At 44.8% G+C, this 14,244-nt stretch overlaps 1 protein-coding gene across 4 annotated transcripts in view; it reads right to left on the bottom strand.

The window, feature by feature from the left end:
• Window positions 1-8,958, bottom strand: part of PTDSS2 (phosphatidylserine synthase 2) — a 44,548-nt gene extending 35,590 nt beyond the window's left edge. Inside the window, exon 1 of one of the 4 annotated variants that reach the window (XM_055722271.1) lies at window positions 8,671-8,958. In XM_055722271.1, the coding sequence (XP_055578246.1) occupies window positions 8,671-8,870 (200 nt within the window). In that variant the 5' untranslated portion in view covers window positions 8,871-8,958. Of the gene's footprint in view, window positions 1-7,469; window positions 7,661-8,670 lie in introns of those variants that run through there. The other 3 variants (XM_055722270.1, XM_055722269.1, XM_027813725.2) reach the window with 3 other exon arrangements.
• Window positions 8,959-14,244: the final 5,286 nt, after the last annotated feature.

Below are 14,244 nucleotides of genomic sequence, written 5' to 3'. Positions count from 1 at the left end.
ACTGATTCTTTCTACATTTTGTATTATATTGTAATAGAAGCTAGCTTTACATTTCTGTTTTATGCCAAAAGACCAAAGTTTGTATACATATTCAAGTTGTATGGTGAACGATAAACCAGAGATCACCAAGGATTTTCAAGAAGTCCACTAACTTACCTTTAAACGTCAAACCCATTAATCTACCTAAAATTGCTCTGAAAGTTAAGGCAAGTGTTATTTTGAACTACAAATCCAAAACACAGCCACTTCTCACAGCATCCTTTTAATCCCACTGGAAAACACAGGCAATACCTCATAAGCAGATGCAATCCTCTTCTGCCACTGCTAAAAAGGTGTTCAGCATTTAACGCTATCCTTCCTTGCAGTCCAGAGGACACAGACTAACCAGCTCCAGGAAGGGAGGAGGGGGGAGGAAAAAAAAAAAAATAGGGAAAGACCCACGAGAATTTTCAAAAGTAGCAAGGAACCAACATGTCAAAAAAATATACACAAAGGCTTCGCAGCAGCAAGCTTCCTGTTCAACAGATGCATTTTCCCTTCGACTTGCCTCCCAGGATGCCAAATAACAGGTGATGCAGGCATCACATACCACATTCATTTAACAGCCACGTGACTCAGGGCCTATTTTGTAACCAACAGTACTTTAACAAACTAAATACAGTACTCTCAAAGGAGGCAGTACAGCAGGGGACTGAATTAAATGCTCTAATTCACTTAAATCAGACCATGGTCTTGTTTGCTGCATTTTTACAGATATATATATATAATTAATAAAAAAACCCCTGTGTTTTGATCATAGAAAAAAGGTTACATTAACCGCCAGGCTACATATTATATTTTATGCTTCGTTTTATTGTTTACTTTTTGAAATTAATATTTAAGAAGCTACTAAAATAAATCTAGACATGCTGCCTTCTATCTCACCATTGCACCATCTGAACACCTATATGAAGTCAGTTACCTTTTCAATGGTTTAAGTGTCATGTAAATTGCCAAAAAATCAGCTATTAGCACATATCTTCATTTAAACTCATCTAGAAACTTGTCTACTAGAACAACGATGGTCTAGTTTCATTCAGCTTTGTGGGAAGTTTGTAGCAAAGTAAACAGTCAGTGCTTGAGAGCTTCATGAGCCCTGCTTTCCATTTATTTTTGGTGCGCAACCATCAACTGGAAATTCAGCAAGCTCCCCTGTTTAACGAGCAACAAGAGGCTATACATCTCATAATTTCTCTTTTAGCCCAGTTTTCATTTCCAACTGAAGCCAGATGCCCTTGCAGTAACTTTTCAAGCTGGTTAGTCATATAAACGTATTTTCAGTCTAGCATGAAATCCAGAAGCTAGGATGAAAGACTTTCTAGATTGGTTTGTCTTCTGCAAAAAGGAAGTTGGCAGCTCTAATCAGAAAATTGCAAGTCATGACAAAGCGATGACAGCTGCTAGAGGTAGCAGAACATCATGCAAGCCTACCCATCAAAGAAAAAAAAAAAGCAAGCAACATAAATATACACCCTATCCTTCCACAGCTTGAGCCAAATAAAATAGAAATCCACAGTCATATGGAACAAGACAAAATGTGAAGCAGTTACAGCAGGCAGAAAAATTAACAGCATACAAAAGTACGAGTGAAGTCAGGATGAATTAAACTGCATAAAGAGGGACTACCTTCTTCTCTACATACACTTTGAAATAATACAGCAAGAGGAAGACCACACAGCTAAGAACATCCCCAGCAAGGTAAGCACTACAGGAATTACGCAGAAAGGCTTATGTTCTAGCCTGGAGTCCGTGCAGCCTGAAAAGAGCAAAGCTAAGCAGAGCAGGTATCTTCCCCTTGGAATTATACAGGATTTTGGGCAATACACCAGCAGCAACACAGGTACAGACTGCAGCCAGCTCTAGGAGGGGTTATGTCAAAACATCTGAGAAAGCAGTGCCTGAAGTATATGCATATAAAAATATATAAGGGCAGGAAAGTCAAAAAAGAATTCACGACAAACCTCAAACTACTAAAAAGCTGGAACATTCCATTTTTCTGCACTAGCATTTTTCTGTCTTTTTATATCTTACATCTAGCTCTTTCCCCATTTCAACACCAGGGCATTTAAATGAAATAATTCCAGTCTTGTTTTTACAAAAATACCTGCCCTGCTAACTCAGTTAAACACCAGGCGAGATCAATTAGGCAGTCCCGCAGGCAGCACCCATCGCTGCAGCTCTCACAAGAGTGGGGCCTTTCCATAGAATGCAATTAAGTTCAATTCTGACTTCTCTTTTTCACAGCAATTCAGTCGTCTGTCACATTCAGAAACTGTAGGTTTTTCAAGGAAATTACTGTCAGAGCTTTTATTTCCCAAATAAAGTGTATGACAAAAAAGACCTAAGGAAATTTTTAAGAATCTCTTTTTGGGCGAGATTCGGAGAGATAGGCTGCTGGGGCAGGATGGAGGGAGTCATGCCCCGCAGAGCGGGCAGTCCATGGCCTCATTTCATCTCCAGCACAAACTAAAATGAGCTTAAGTGAATGGGACCGCACCCTTATTATCCACTGCTTTGCATTAGTGCTTCTGCTTGTCATAAATGATGCAATAACTACAATAAAAACAATAACTATCGCTGACAATACCATACCAAGGATTTATCTTTTTGTCATTTCTGTAAGTGAAATAAAATTCCAAAGAACAGCCAGTATAGTTTGCATCTTTGGTTTAAAAAGTTACATTAATATCTACTGCTTGAGAAAGAACCTGTCAACAAAAACAACTAGTCCCATCTTAGCCTATCATCAACTTATCCACAAATAAATATTTTTTTTCTTTATTCCAATAACGGTAAAGTCATAAAAGCATTTCTGAAAGAGATTTTAAAAGATGAACTAATGTTAAAGCTCTCTACCCTTCATATACCAACACATCATCTGACACACGCTGGGAATTCTAAGAAAATATGACAGACAGTACAACAAATCTACTGCTTCAACAGCAGGATAGTGCTCAAGTTGCCGTGAAGACTAAGATACAGGAAAATACAATTAAAGTTAATAACAATTTAAAAGTGACCAAGATTTTGACATGCAAAATCAAAATTGTAATTAACAAGGAAAGAATCCTATCTGGATACAGAGAGAGGTTTTTGAAACCTTCAAGAAAAATTCAACCTTGGTCATAATCTTGATAATGCATCCAGAATTAGGGTCTTGAAACCAGGACATTCATGTTGCACATGGTCAAAGCAAGCAGTCAGGCCTCAACTTCAAAAAAACCCGTTTCAGGCCAGTTTGTGACATGAGCTCTCTCTCATCCACCTAGATCACGAAAAAATAATCAGTGACAACCAAACCCCAGTATGTACTTTGCATGTGACACTGCCAGAAACCTCAAAGCATCTACATCACTAATGCAACAGAAACATGGCTGTTGGTTTTAAGTTGTAGGCTGCGTTTTAAAATCTGTTTAAACTCCCAGAGATAATAAAAAAGTACCTATTCTTAGACTAGCTACAAGTCTTCAGCACATCTATAAAGGTACACAACGCTGATTAAATTTCTGTATGTACTTGTGACACTCCAAAATAGTAACATTCATTTTCCTTCCCACAAGTTGGTGCCTCTCTTAAAACCATCACTCAGTAAGCAAAGTACAGTAACCTCCAGAGAAACCCCAACAATGGATTAAAAAGCAAAGCTTCAGCAAATTAGTCATTTTCCTTTGAATGAGGAGAGAAAAGAAAGTTTCCATTCATCAGCTCTACAGAGCCGCAAGTTATTCAAAGTTCCCAAAATAATCTCTTTTAAATATTAAGTATTTTTACATGTTTAAACCTATTGAAAACTTTGTTTCATGTTTTAGTCCGAAACAGGACAGTGTGACTTTGTGTTACAGATAACACACTTTAAGCAGGTCTTGTGAAAAAATGGCAATAAACAGGAATGGTAGGCAGGTGCCTTCGTGCCAGACTTAACTACATAAAGTACAGAGCTGATTTTTCAGGCTGACTATTTGTTTTGTAAACTGCTGTAGAACTCTGGTCATGACAGCACTCTGATGGGCCCAGAGCTGAACACCAGCATGGAAGCAGGCCTCTGTAGGGGCTCCCACCATCCCAGAGCACACTCACAAAACTCCTCCTGTGCACAGGACACACTATTGCTCAGAAAGTGATTTCCCCAGGGTGCCATTAACCCTGCGTGCTCCTGGCACGATCTGATTTCATCAGATAGCGAACACTCACTCGCACTGCTGGGGGCAGAGGGGGGGCTGCCTTTGTGCTCCCTCCTGAAAAGCACCCCTGGGAATCCCAGGCTGACTCCCACCAGGTTTCCCCCCATGCTCCTTAGAACTTCTGGAGCATGTTTAAACAAAACAGACCAATACAGAGAAATAACACTAGGCCTAAAGCCCCAGGGTGGGACACTGAACTCTCACAAGGTCTCTGCATAAAAAGGTATTTCTTCCACACTGAAGGAACGATGTAATGCCTTCCTTTCAGGAAATAGTTATGACACTCTAATAATACAATTCTCAGAAGACAGCTACGCTCATCTGTACGAGAGTTAATACACCCAGCTGACAAACATGGCTTAGTCGGATTGCACAACTGCCTCCTGGATGTTCTAGCAACCGGACACTGCCAGGGCAAACCCAAACACTAAAAAGGCACAAGCTGGCTGACACATCAGTAGCCTGATGCAAGACTTCTCTGCTCAAGTTAAGCAACGTGCTTGAACTTGGTCATTTCTGACCAGGTGAAGAATCAGACGAATGGATCAGCAAACACAGCACCTCACCACAGCCTGCTTTAAAGCAGCAAGCTTTTATAACATGAAAAAAAAAAGAATCCAGCAAAATATTCAGTTTCCAACAAGCTTGAGGAATGTTGTCTTGGAGGTGCTGCTGCCAACCCGCACGAGAGGATGCAGAAAAAAGCTCCTGCCAATTTGCAGATCTTCTATTGCCTTAATCTCGCTCTCAATGTTCCTCCGGACAGCCTTTTAGAAAATCTCATGCTGCTGTAAATTTAGTTTTTTAGAGATAAGAACAATGTGCAAGGAACATCTAATTAATACCTTGGTTTGAATAGCAATTCTGTATTTCCAAAAATGGCTGGCTTGCACACACGTATCCTCACTTCCAGAGAAATGTCCCTGGGTGGGCCATCAGGAAAGATTTCTCACAATCCCAAATAAAACCAAAGAAACATCCAGGCAGAGGCATCTACATGCTACTTTTTCCTTAGCTGCAATTTCTAAGCTTTTTGCACCAAACAGGCTGAAATAATTCCTACAAAAGCTGTACTAGCCCATAGACTCTTCTACTGAGCAATTCCCTCTTTCATGCTTTTTGTTTTTTTCTTTTTTTACTTCCTGAGCTCCATAGATCTCTACTGCCACACTATGACCTAAGTAACTAACATCATATACACGATGGCAATATAGAATTATTTAATGTGAGAGACAAAAACACATCAATAACCAACAGAGTTGGTTATTTAATTAAAGCTAATTAAATTCATATTAAAGTAAAGCTTAGTAAAAGCAATTAACCCATACAGTCACAACGTAATGTGGTGGCCAAGACATATCTGGCACCTCCCAACATCTTCAAATCAAGACTGGATGCCATCCTGGAAGATATGCTTTGGTTAAATACAAGTTATGAAACATAGATAGAAGTCAGGGATAACACAAAAGTTTAAGGAGAAAATAATACAACAGCTAACTAGGTGATCCCAAACTGGCGATCCAAGGCCAGACTGGTATGAAAACACTCAACACTACATCATCTTCTGCTGCCTTTCACTGGCTCCTTGGAGCAGGAGGAACCTTTCCTCTTCTCTTTAAAAAAGCTGCTGCACATCTCCACTTTTATAATTTATTTATTTTGTTTCATGGAGATAAATCAATTTACTATTTCACCATGCTTTTTTGCTCCCCCACAGGACACACATGTCTTGTTTTTCCAGCTTCAAGTATCTTTAGGCATCTGTCACGGTTATAGCACACAGGTAACAAAAACCAGCTTCTACTGGATTCACCCTTACCCATACAGAACAAAGTCCCAGTAGCAAAAACCTGTAAGACACATCAGCACTCACTCATTTACAGGTTACAGAAACAAAGACACAGAGATGTTGGGGAAAGCTCTGTGTGGGGATATTTAAACAAAAACACACAACCGGTGGTTTTTCCATGCTAGCTCAGTAAAAATATCAGCTCTACTGTGCTTCACACAGTACGAAAAATAGAAGTCAAAATCTCAGTCACAAAGAGGTTCTTTGTTTGCATTCAGAAAGCCAATTCTGTAAGCAGACAGGCAAGAAACAATCAAAGGTACTGGAAACAACAGTGAACATGTTTGCCTAGAACAACAGCTTGCTAGACAGGCCTGGTATTTCCAGCTCTCTGCTAGGTAGGAATAGATGTTCTGAAATTAGTTCAGGGATAAAAGATACAGAGATCACCAAGCTTGACATTTCCCAATGACAAAAAGAGCTGTCAAAGTATACTGACTGAGCAGGTTTCCACAATGTAATTAAAATATAGTATTTTCCAGTTGCAAGTTAAGATTGAATAAGAAATTAAGTACTACACTGCATGTAGCTTGCTTTTCAAAGTTTTAAAAATATTGTAAAGGAGCAGGCAGAGAGCTAGAAAGTACCACTTTTCCAAAGGATTGCATTTATAGCCATAAAATTACCTTTGCAAACTGAACTACTTCTAGAATGATTTTTGACTGTGTCTACAAGTCCCAAATTCTTGAATTTTTCTAAACCGAGCAGGTCATGTGGGTAACCTTATCCCCAGCTTTTGAACCGCAAAGAGAAATGGTACTTTCCGTACTTTTCCACACAAAGTGGCAAAGACAGAGGGCACCTACTCCCTTAAATTTCCATTTTCTGTAACCACCTCCATAACATACAGCACAAGAAGAGTACCAAGCGTCACAGGAAGAAAACTGTTCCTCTGTATAATCTTTATTCTCAGCGACTGTAAGAACTGAGTCATTACCAAAGGATATGCTAAAGCACTCAACGCTGTCATGCACGGGTCAAAAGGAACAGTAGAAAAAACCCTTGAAACTCTTAGAAGCATTTTAACTCCTGGCTGCCAGCACAAGTGACGTACACTACTAGGGACAATAATATAAAATAAATAGATAAGGAACAATTCAACAACATACTTATGTGCACTGCCCTCATAGAGGGGACTAGCTGACAAAGGGGACGCTCCTTAAAGAACGGCAGCACGTTCAGACTTCCAAAAGAACAATTCATGTGGGCAAATTAACTGCAGTTATAGCCTTTATTTTAGGATGACAATTCTGTACAAGTGGTAGACTGCATGCTGGACAGGAAAAAGGTGCAACAAGGTGAGATTATACAGTAAAAATAGCATCAGGTGGTTTTAAGGCACCACAGAACACCTGGCAAGCGCCACCTTAACTAAGACAGTAAGAAAATAACAGTTTTACCCATTTTCCATTTATAAGACAGCACTACTCCGCAAACCTCGGCAGGATCCAGCTATTCAACTGCTCACTCAGCCTACATGTGGCAACACTGACGTGCTCTCCAAGAAAGGTCCTCTTGCCCTTAAGACAATGATGTCCCTCCGCTACACTTGCATATGTCAGGCTTCTGCAGAGACCACTCTGCGATCCAGCAGCATCTAAGTGTTTCTTTGCAGTTTGTACCAGCAGAAATGTCACCTAGAATCAGCAGCTTCATCAAGATCAACACCCTCCGCTCCACTACTGCCCAGATTGGCAGGGTGAGAGCCAAGCACCCTCCCCCTTCTACTCCTTAATGTCAAACTCGAGCCAAAGCATATCACTCAGCCCATATTCCAAACAAGGGACTTCAATGTCAGCTTGCTTTCCTTAAACAAAAGGATGTGCTTTTAACATGCACAGAAAAACAATGCATGTACACACACGTGTGCTGAAGCGGATTCTGGAACAACTCCAGCAAAGATGGGATTTAGAAGCACTTTTCTAGGTACAAACACATCTCTTCTTATGAGGACTGAATTTAACAAGAAACTGATCTGTCCCACTGGCCTAACACTGACATGGTTTCCTGCACCAATTTTCTGGACTGAGCATACCACAAAACCGTAAGAAATGCCTGACCAACAGAACATTGGCTTAGTAACTTCAGCTTTCTATCAGGATTACGGGAAAGAGCGCGGACAGAAAAGACCTCTTTGGAGGCTGAGGGAGGGGGTTCTTCCCTCAGTGGTGGAGTTCATATAAACAATGCTGATATAACAGGTGGACTCCAGCACAAAAGTCTGCCAGGCTGAGCTGCAAGGGGCGGCTCGCTGGAGGCATTAGGGCCGGGGCTGAGGAAGGAGGCGGCACTGCCAAGAGCCAGTCCTAAATCACCGCTAACTGCCAGGAGACAACAATCAATAGCACCACAACACCAGGAATAACATCTTCACCACAGCCCACAGTTTCTCAATGTTAGCACCGGTACCTGCTGAAGCACAGCAAGAGCCACGGCAACTGCAGCTCACGGGCTGGGCCCGTTTCCCCGCCGAGCGCCCAGCCCGGAAACCTGCTCCCCGCGCAGCTCCGCGCTGATCGGCCACCGCCGGGAGGCAGGGCCCGGCGCCGAGGTCTGCTGGCGGGGGGAGCGGCTCGGCGGCGGGGGGGGATCGGCTCTCACCAGAAGAAGGTGTTGGTGCCGTCGTCGTAGACCTCGGACTCGGTGCTGCGGCGCAGGCCGGGGCTGTCCCTCTCGGCGCAGGGCGGCGGGGGCCCCTCTGCAAGGGCGGCGGGGGCGCCGCCGTTGTGCTGCGGCGGCTGCTCCTCCAGGGCGGCCTTGCCCATGGCCCCGCCGGGGCCCCGCCGCTCGCCGCGCCTCATGGCGGCGCCGCCCGCCTAACGGCCGCGCGCGGAAAGCGGCGGGGGCGGCCCCACGCTCGCGCCGCCGGGCTCGCGGGGGTGAGGGGCGGGGCACGACCCCGGCGCGACCCCACGTAGGCGCAGAGCGCGCCCCGCCCCGCGCGCCCGGCGCAAGCGCAGAGCGTCTGGCGTTGCCGTAGCAACCGCGCGGCCTCCGCCGCCGGTCGGGGCTCTCTCACGGCGGGGCCGCGGCCCCCTCCCCACGGGCTCCCTCAGGGCCCCCTGCCCCTGCTCAGGGCCCTCCACCCCGGCCCCCTCGGGGCGGGCCGCAGCCCCCTCTGTCCTGGAGCCCTGCTTCCCTGGGGACGGCCGAACACCTGCCGGCCGATGGGAAGTAGCAAATGAATTCCTTGTTTTGCTTTGCTTGCGTGCACAGCTTCTGCTTTGCCTATTAAATTGTTCTTATATGAACCCTCGAGTTTTACATGCTGATTCGCCTGAGTTACTCACAGAGGTGGCTACACCCCCAACCCATGGGTGCCCATTCCCATGTCTCTGAAGGATCCAGTAACCTCGCACAGGGCAGTGGGTTACCTGGCCTGCGACAAGGACCCACTGGTAACAGCTGGAAAGAGAGCAGGCACGCTCCAGAGCACGCAGACCCTTTTTAACATTGAAATTCCTGCTTCTCATTGTGCCGGTTATTTCTCCTACACCTTTGCACGGTGCACTTCCAAACTTTGCTCCAACCGCGGGGCAGGAGAGCAGGATGGTGAATTTCCCTGCTTAGTGGTCACTGGAGGTGGTCTTTTCCTGTTCATGGGATTATTTTTTAAACAAATGGAACATTTATTCTTGAATTAAGAGAACAGTTGTGGCCACAGCACACAAACATTATGGCCATCCTTTACTCACATTGCCCAGCTGTCTGGAGAAACATCCCACAGCTCTTCTCCATGTTCCAAATCTTTGTGTCAGCATCCCCAAGGCCAGGTATAGTCGTTCATATACAAATAACTCAAAAGGCTTAGACAAATCAGACAGTCCCGATGCAGGTGCCGACATCAGAGCCGCTTTTAAGCTCTTGAAGGTTGCTCGGCATTCGGGGGGCCAGGGTAAATGGTCTCTTTTGACCCCTTCAGAGTTTCATAAAGGGGTTTTACCAACAGTCCATAGCTGAGGATCCACAGTCTGCACCACCCAACCATGCCCAGGAATGATCTCAGCTCCCTCACCGTTCCTGGTTTCGGGCTTTGGCAGATTGCTGCTTTCCTGTTGGTTCCCAGTTTCATTGTCCTTGGGAAATCTCAGATCCTAGACAGAGCACAGTTTCTTCTCCTGTTCGGGCTTTGCCCTTTCATATGCAGTATCCTCCTTGTCCTAAGAAATTCAACAAGCTTATGGTCACCTGCAAGCATTCTTCTTGAGTTTCAGCAGTCAATAAAGTATCATCCACATACTGTAATACTATTGCTTCTGCATTTGCTTTTCTTCCACAATTCCAATTCCTTTACCAGCTGATTGCCAAATACTGGTGGAGTGTTTTTAAACCCTTGTGGCAATACTGTCCAAGTGAGTTCTGTGGCCAGTGGTGGGGTTTTCCCATTCAAAGGCAAATATCACCTGGCTACTTTTGCCTAGAGGTATGCAGAAGAAAGCATCCTTAAGATCAAGCACCTTAAACCACTTAGGTTTTTTCCTTTAAGGACATCACAAGGTATGTGGATTAGCTACTGCTGGATGAACATCTTGGACAATCTGATTTATGGCTCTTTAATCCTGAACTAATCTATACTCCCCATTTGGTTTCTTTACTGGCAATATTGGAGTGTTACATTCCAATTTGCATTCTACTAATAATCCATAATTTAAAAATTTCACTATTAACTCTTCCAATCCCTTCCTATCCTCCCACTTAAAAGGATGCTGGTTTTGTCTTACCAGTTTGGCTTTGGACTTTAAAACAATTCTTACTGGCTCAGCCAGCTTGGATCAACCTGGGATCCCACTAGCCCATACCAAAGGGGTTACTGCACCTTCTCCTTCTTCAGGGGTTTCTTCCTTTGATCGGTGTGTATTCTGTAACAAAAATCTTTGCCTCCACAGCTTTTGATTCAGGTATTAGCTATTGCACTTCTCTGTTAATAAAGACTACCTGTGCATCCAGCTTACTCAATAAATCTCTTCCCATCAAAGGCATCAGGCATTCAGGCATATATAAAAATTGTTGAGTTACCCATTGCTTTACTAATTTAAATTTTAAAGCTTACAGCAAGGGTCAATGCTCGCTTTTCCCTGTGGCACCAACATTTACAGTTTCTTGTCTAAAACCTCCTTTACAAGTGTTGAGTACAGAGTAGGTAGCTCCTGTGTCTACCAAAAATTCTATTCCATCATTCCTCAGCCTTAATGTAACCAGGGGTTCACCTGGGAATGACTCCCGCAGTTCCCTTCAGGACTCATCATCTAATGTTATCAACTTTGTGGCTTGCAAAGCAGGATCCAAGTTCCTGGCCTGAGGGCATTCCCTCTTCCAGTGTCCCTTTTCCTTACAGGTTGCACATTGGTCCTCTGCCGAATGGGGTTGTATGACAGGAGGTAACCTGCCCTTTCCACTGCTCCTTCCCTTCCCCCAGTACCCTCTTCCTCTAGCAATTCCCCTCGGAGCCCTTGTCAGGGCGGCAATTAACCCAATTAACCTTCCTTCTCTCAAATTTTCTCTTCTAACCTGTCATGTCTCCTTTTCTTTTTCTCAATTATTAAAAACAGTCCATGCTACTTCCAGCATTTTTTCTGGATCCCTTGAATCTGTCCCTTCTAACTTCTGAAGTCGAAGCCCAAGCTGGACATCCAAGTAGTGCTTTGATAACACCTCAGGGTGGGAGAAGGGAAGCACAGCTCATTGCAAGCGCATCAGGAATTTAGGTGTGTTGACTGACATCCTTCTAGCCAGATGCACAGGAAGGCAATACCCTTTAAACTTTTCTCCTGGGGGGGGAGAAAATCCAAGACACTGGGAACTGAAAAGAGCAAAAAGTGACTGCTCCACTGCCGCCCAGGAGGAAGCATCCCCACCACTGGTGAGTGCTCCCACGAGATCTTTGGTGAATGGGCCTTGAGGTGGCAGGCATTTGCTTTGTCAGAGGGAAAAATAAAAGCAGAGAAGAACACTGGTTTTCCAAGAAAATATGAAGGCGAGTAGAAAAAAAATGAATAAAGAAAACAGTCCTTTCCACTGTGACGGGACAGTGCTACGGGCCAAGAGTACAAACTTTGCATTTGCAAACTGTAGGAGCATTGTAGCAATATTTGATGCTAAAATTCTGTATCTTTTGGCAAAAGTAACCAAAGAATGATAAGTAAGAAACCAGCTTAATTCTATACGCACTCACTTGAATTACTCGGGGACAAGTGCTCTTTGCCAGCTTGTTGTACTTGAAAAGTACCCCAGACCTGCTTTCCAGTTAGCCCCAGCCTCGATGCGGTGGCTGTCCCAGCTCCCACTTCGCTGTGCAATGAAGCACTCTCCTGTTTGCAGAGGTGGCTTTTGCTGGCACAGGTTTGTAGCCTCCCCACAGTGGGTCTGCCCAGGGGGCAGCCACCGGCTCACTTCTTCAGGTGCACGCTGGGCTGGGTCTGGGGAGACGAGTGCAAGCACAGGGTGTTGTGTGCTCCTGCATCCTCACAGTTTCTCGCCACCACCTCGTGGGCTCTCTTACCTGTGGCAGAGCTTTCCAAATTATTCTTTGAGATCAACACGAGGTCAGGCTCTTCAAGCAGAAGAAATCCAAACACAACATGCTTCTCCCGGCTTGCACGCAGGGAGAAATTTCTTTCTGGGCATCCCAACAACGCAGAAAGCACCAGAGGATGCTGTATGGAGAAAAGAGCATAGAAATGAAACCGAGGAAGAAATGACACACTTACGTGACTGCAAATAAACGAGCTGCTCACACGATGGCAGCAGCCAGCTGGGCCGGGAGCAGGGACTGTGCGGCTCAGTGGCCGCCCGACCTGCCAGCAGGTGCCCTGAAGCACCTTGAGGAGCACACTGCCATCGGTCCTGAACCCCAGCAGGCTCAACAAGTGCCAGTCAGGCTTCGTGCGCTGGTTCAGCATCACTGACTTCTGTCTGAAGTTTGTCCTCCCTCTCCTTTTCCAAAAGCAGGTAGGATTCAAGCATTACATTAATTTTCTCCAGCCCATTTCATTTAGCAGTTTTTTCCCCAGACACCTCTATATCTGCTTTTCACTGATGTCTTCAAAATAAAGGGGGGGGGGAAAGTCCCAAATTTCCCTCTTTTTTTATTTTCCCCACCCATTTTGTGCCACTCATTACACAAACTGAATTGCAGTTTCTTGTAGTAGCTAAGGATACCTCCAGTGCTGGGCTCTCATATGAAGCTGAGCAGCCAGCTCCTATCCTGGATCAATAATGTACCTGGGCAAGATGAAGAACCTCTGCTTCAAATCTGATCACAAGTGACATAAAGGTGGTTCAGGGAAACAACCCCGCTAACCAGGAAGTTGTGGTCTGAGGCTTAAAAACTTCTAAACAACCTCTTCTGAAGGATCTTTCTTCTTTCGTGTCCTTCTAGCCAGATATACAGGAAGGCAATACCCTTTAAACTCTTCTCCTAGGGAAAAAAAAATCCAAGACACTGGGAACTGAGAAGAGCAAATAAATATTTTAGCACCATCCTAAATTAAGGATGCTTGCATGCAGGATAGCCTTTGCACTCAGAAGAGGAGCTCCCTGTCAAAGCAAGCACTGTTGTCAGGTAGAGCACAGACAGGCATCCTCCATCTAGCTGAAGTGGTTTCATATGTGAAAGCCTTCAGTGGTTCATTACCACTTCCCAAGTGGAAATTACCATCTCCACATCCAGCCAGGATTAACAGGTCAAGGAGTGCTCCCAGGGAGCTTCAATGCCAGCTTGCCCAGTGCGGGCCAAGCCACTGCCCGGAGTGGCTGGTGCGATGGCGGATTAGGATGGGAACATATGACTGGCCCAGCAGCAATGGAGGCAGCAGGGGAGTGTGATAATATCTTAAATAATTCTAGCTGCTTACAAAAGGTTTGTGTGGTTCCAATACCTTGGCACACATATGAACCAGAGCTCCACAGCACTTCATGTCTCAGGCAGATTTTTCACCAATAGACTGGAAGGTACATCATCTTCCTCCCCAGTTCTAGTTTTTCATGCTGCCACCCTCAGCACCAGTCCCCCAAGAGCAATAAATGCTGAGACGGTGCACTCCAGGAGGGTTGGCTGGGAAGGAAAGTGCTGAAAGAGGAACACTATCAATCTAGTCGCCTGCCTTCCTGCAAAGGGAGCTTTATAAATCTTGCCTAGGCAAAGCCAGATTCCTCCTAAACAGAAGAAAAAGCTCA

The sequence above is a fragment of the Falco cherrug genome, chromosome 10, assembly GCF_023634085.1.
Source record: "Falco cherrug isolate bFalChe1 chromosome 10, bFalChe1.pri, whole genome shotgun sequence".
Classification (NCBI taxonomy): Eukaryota; Metazoa; Chordata; class Aves; order Falconiformes; family Falconidae; genus Falco; species Falco cherrug.
The sequence above is the reverse complement of the archived record's forward strand: the minus strand, read 5'-3'. Positions and strand labels throughout refer to the sequence as shown.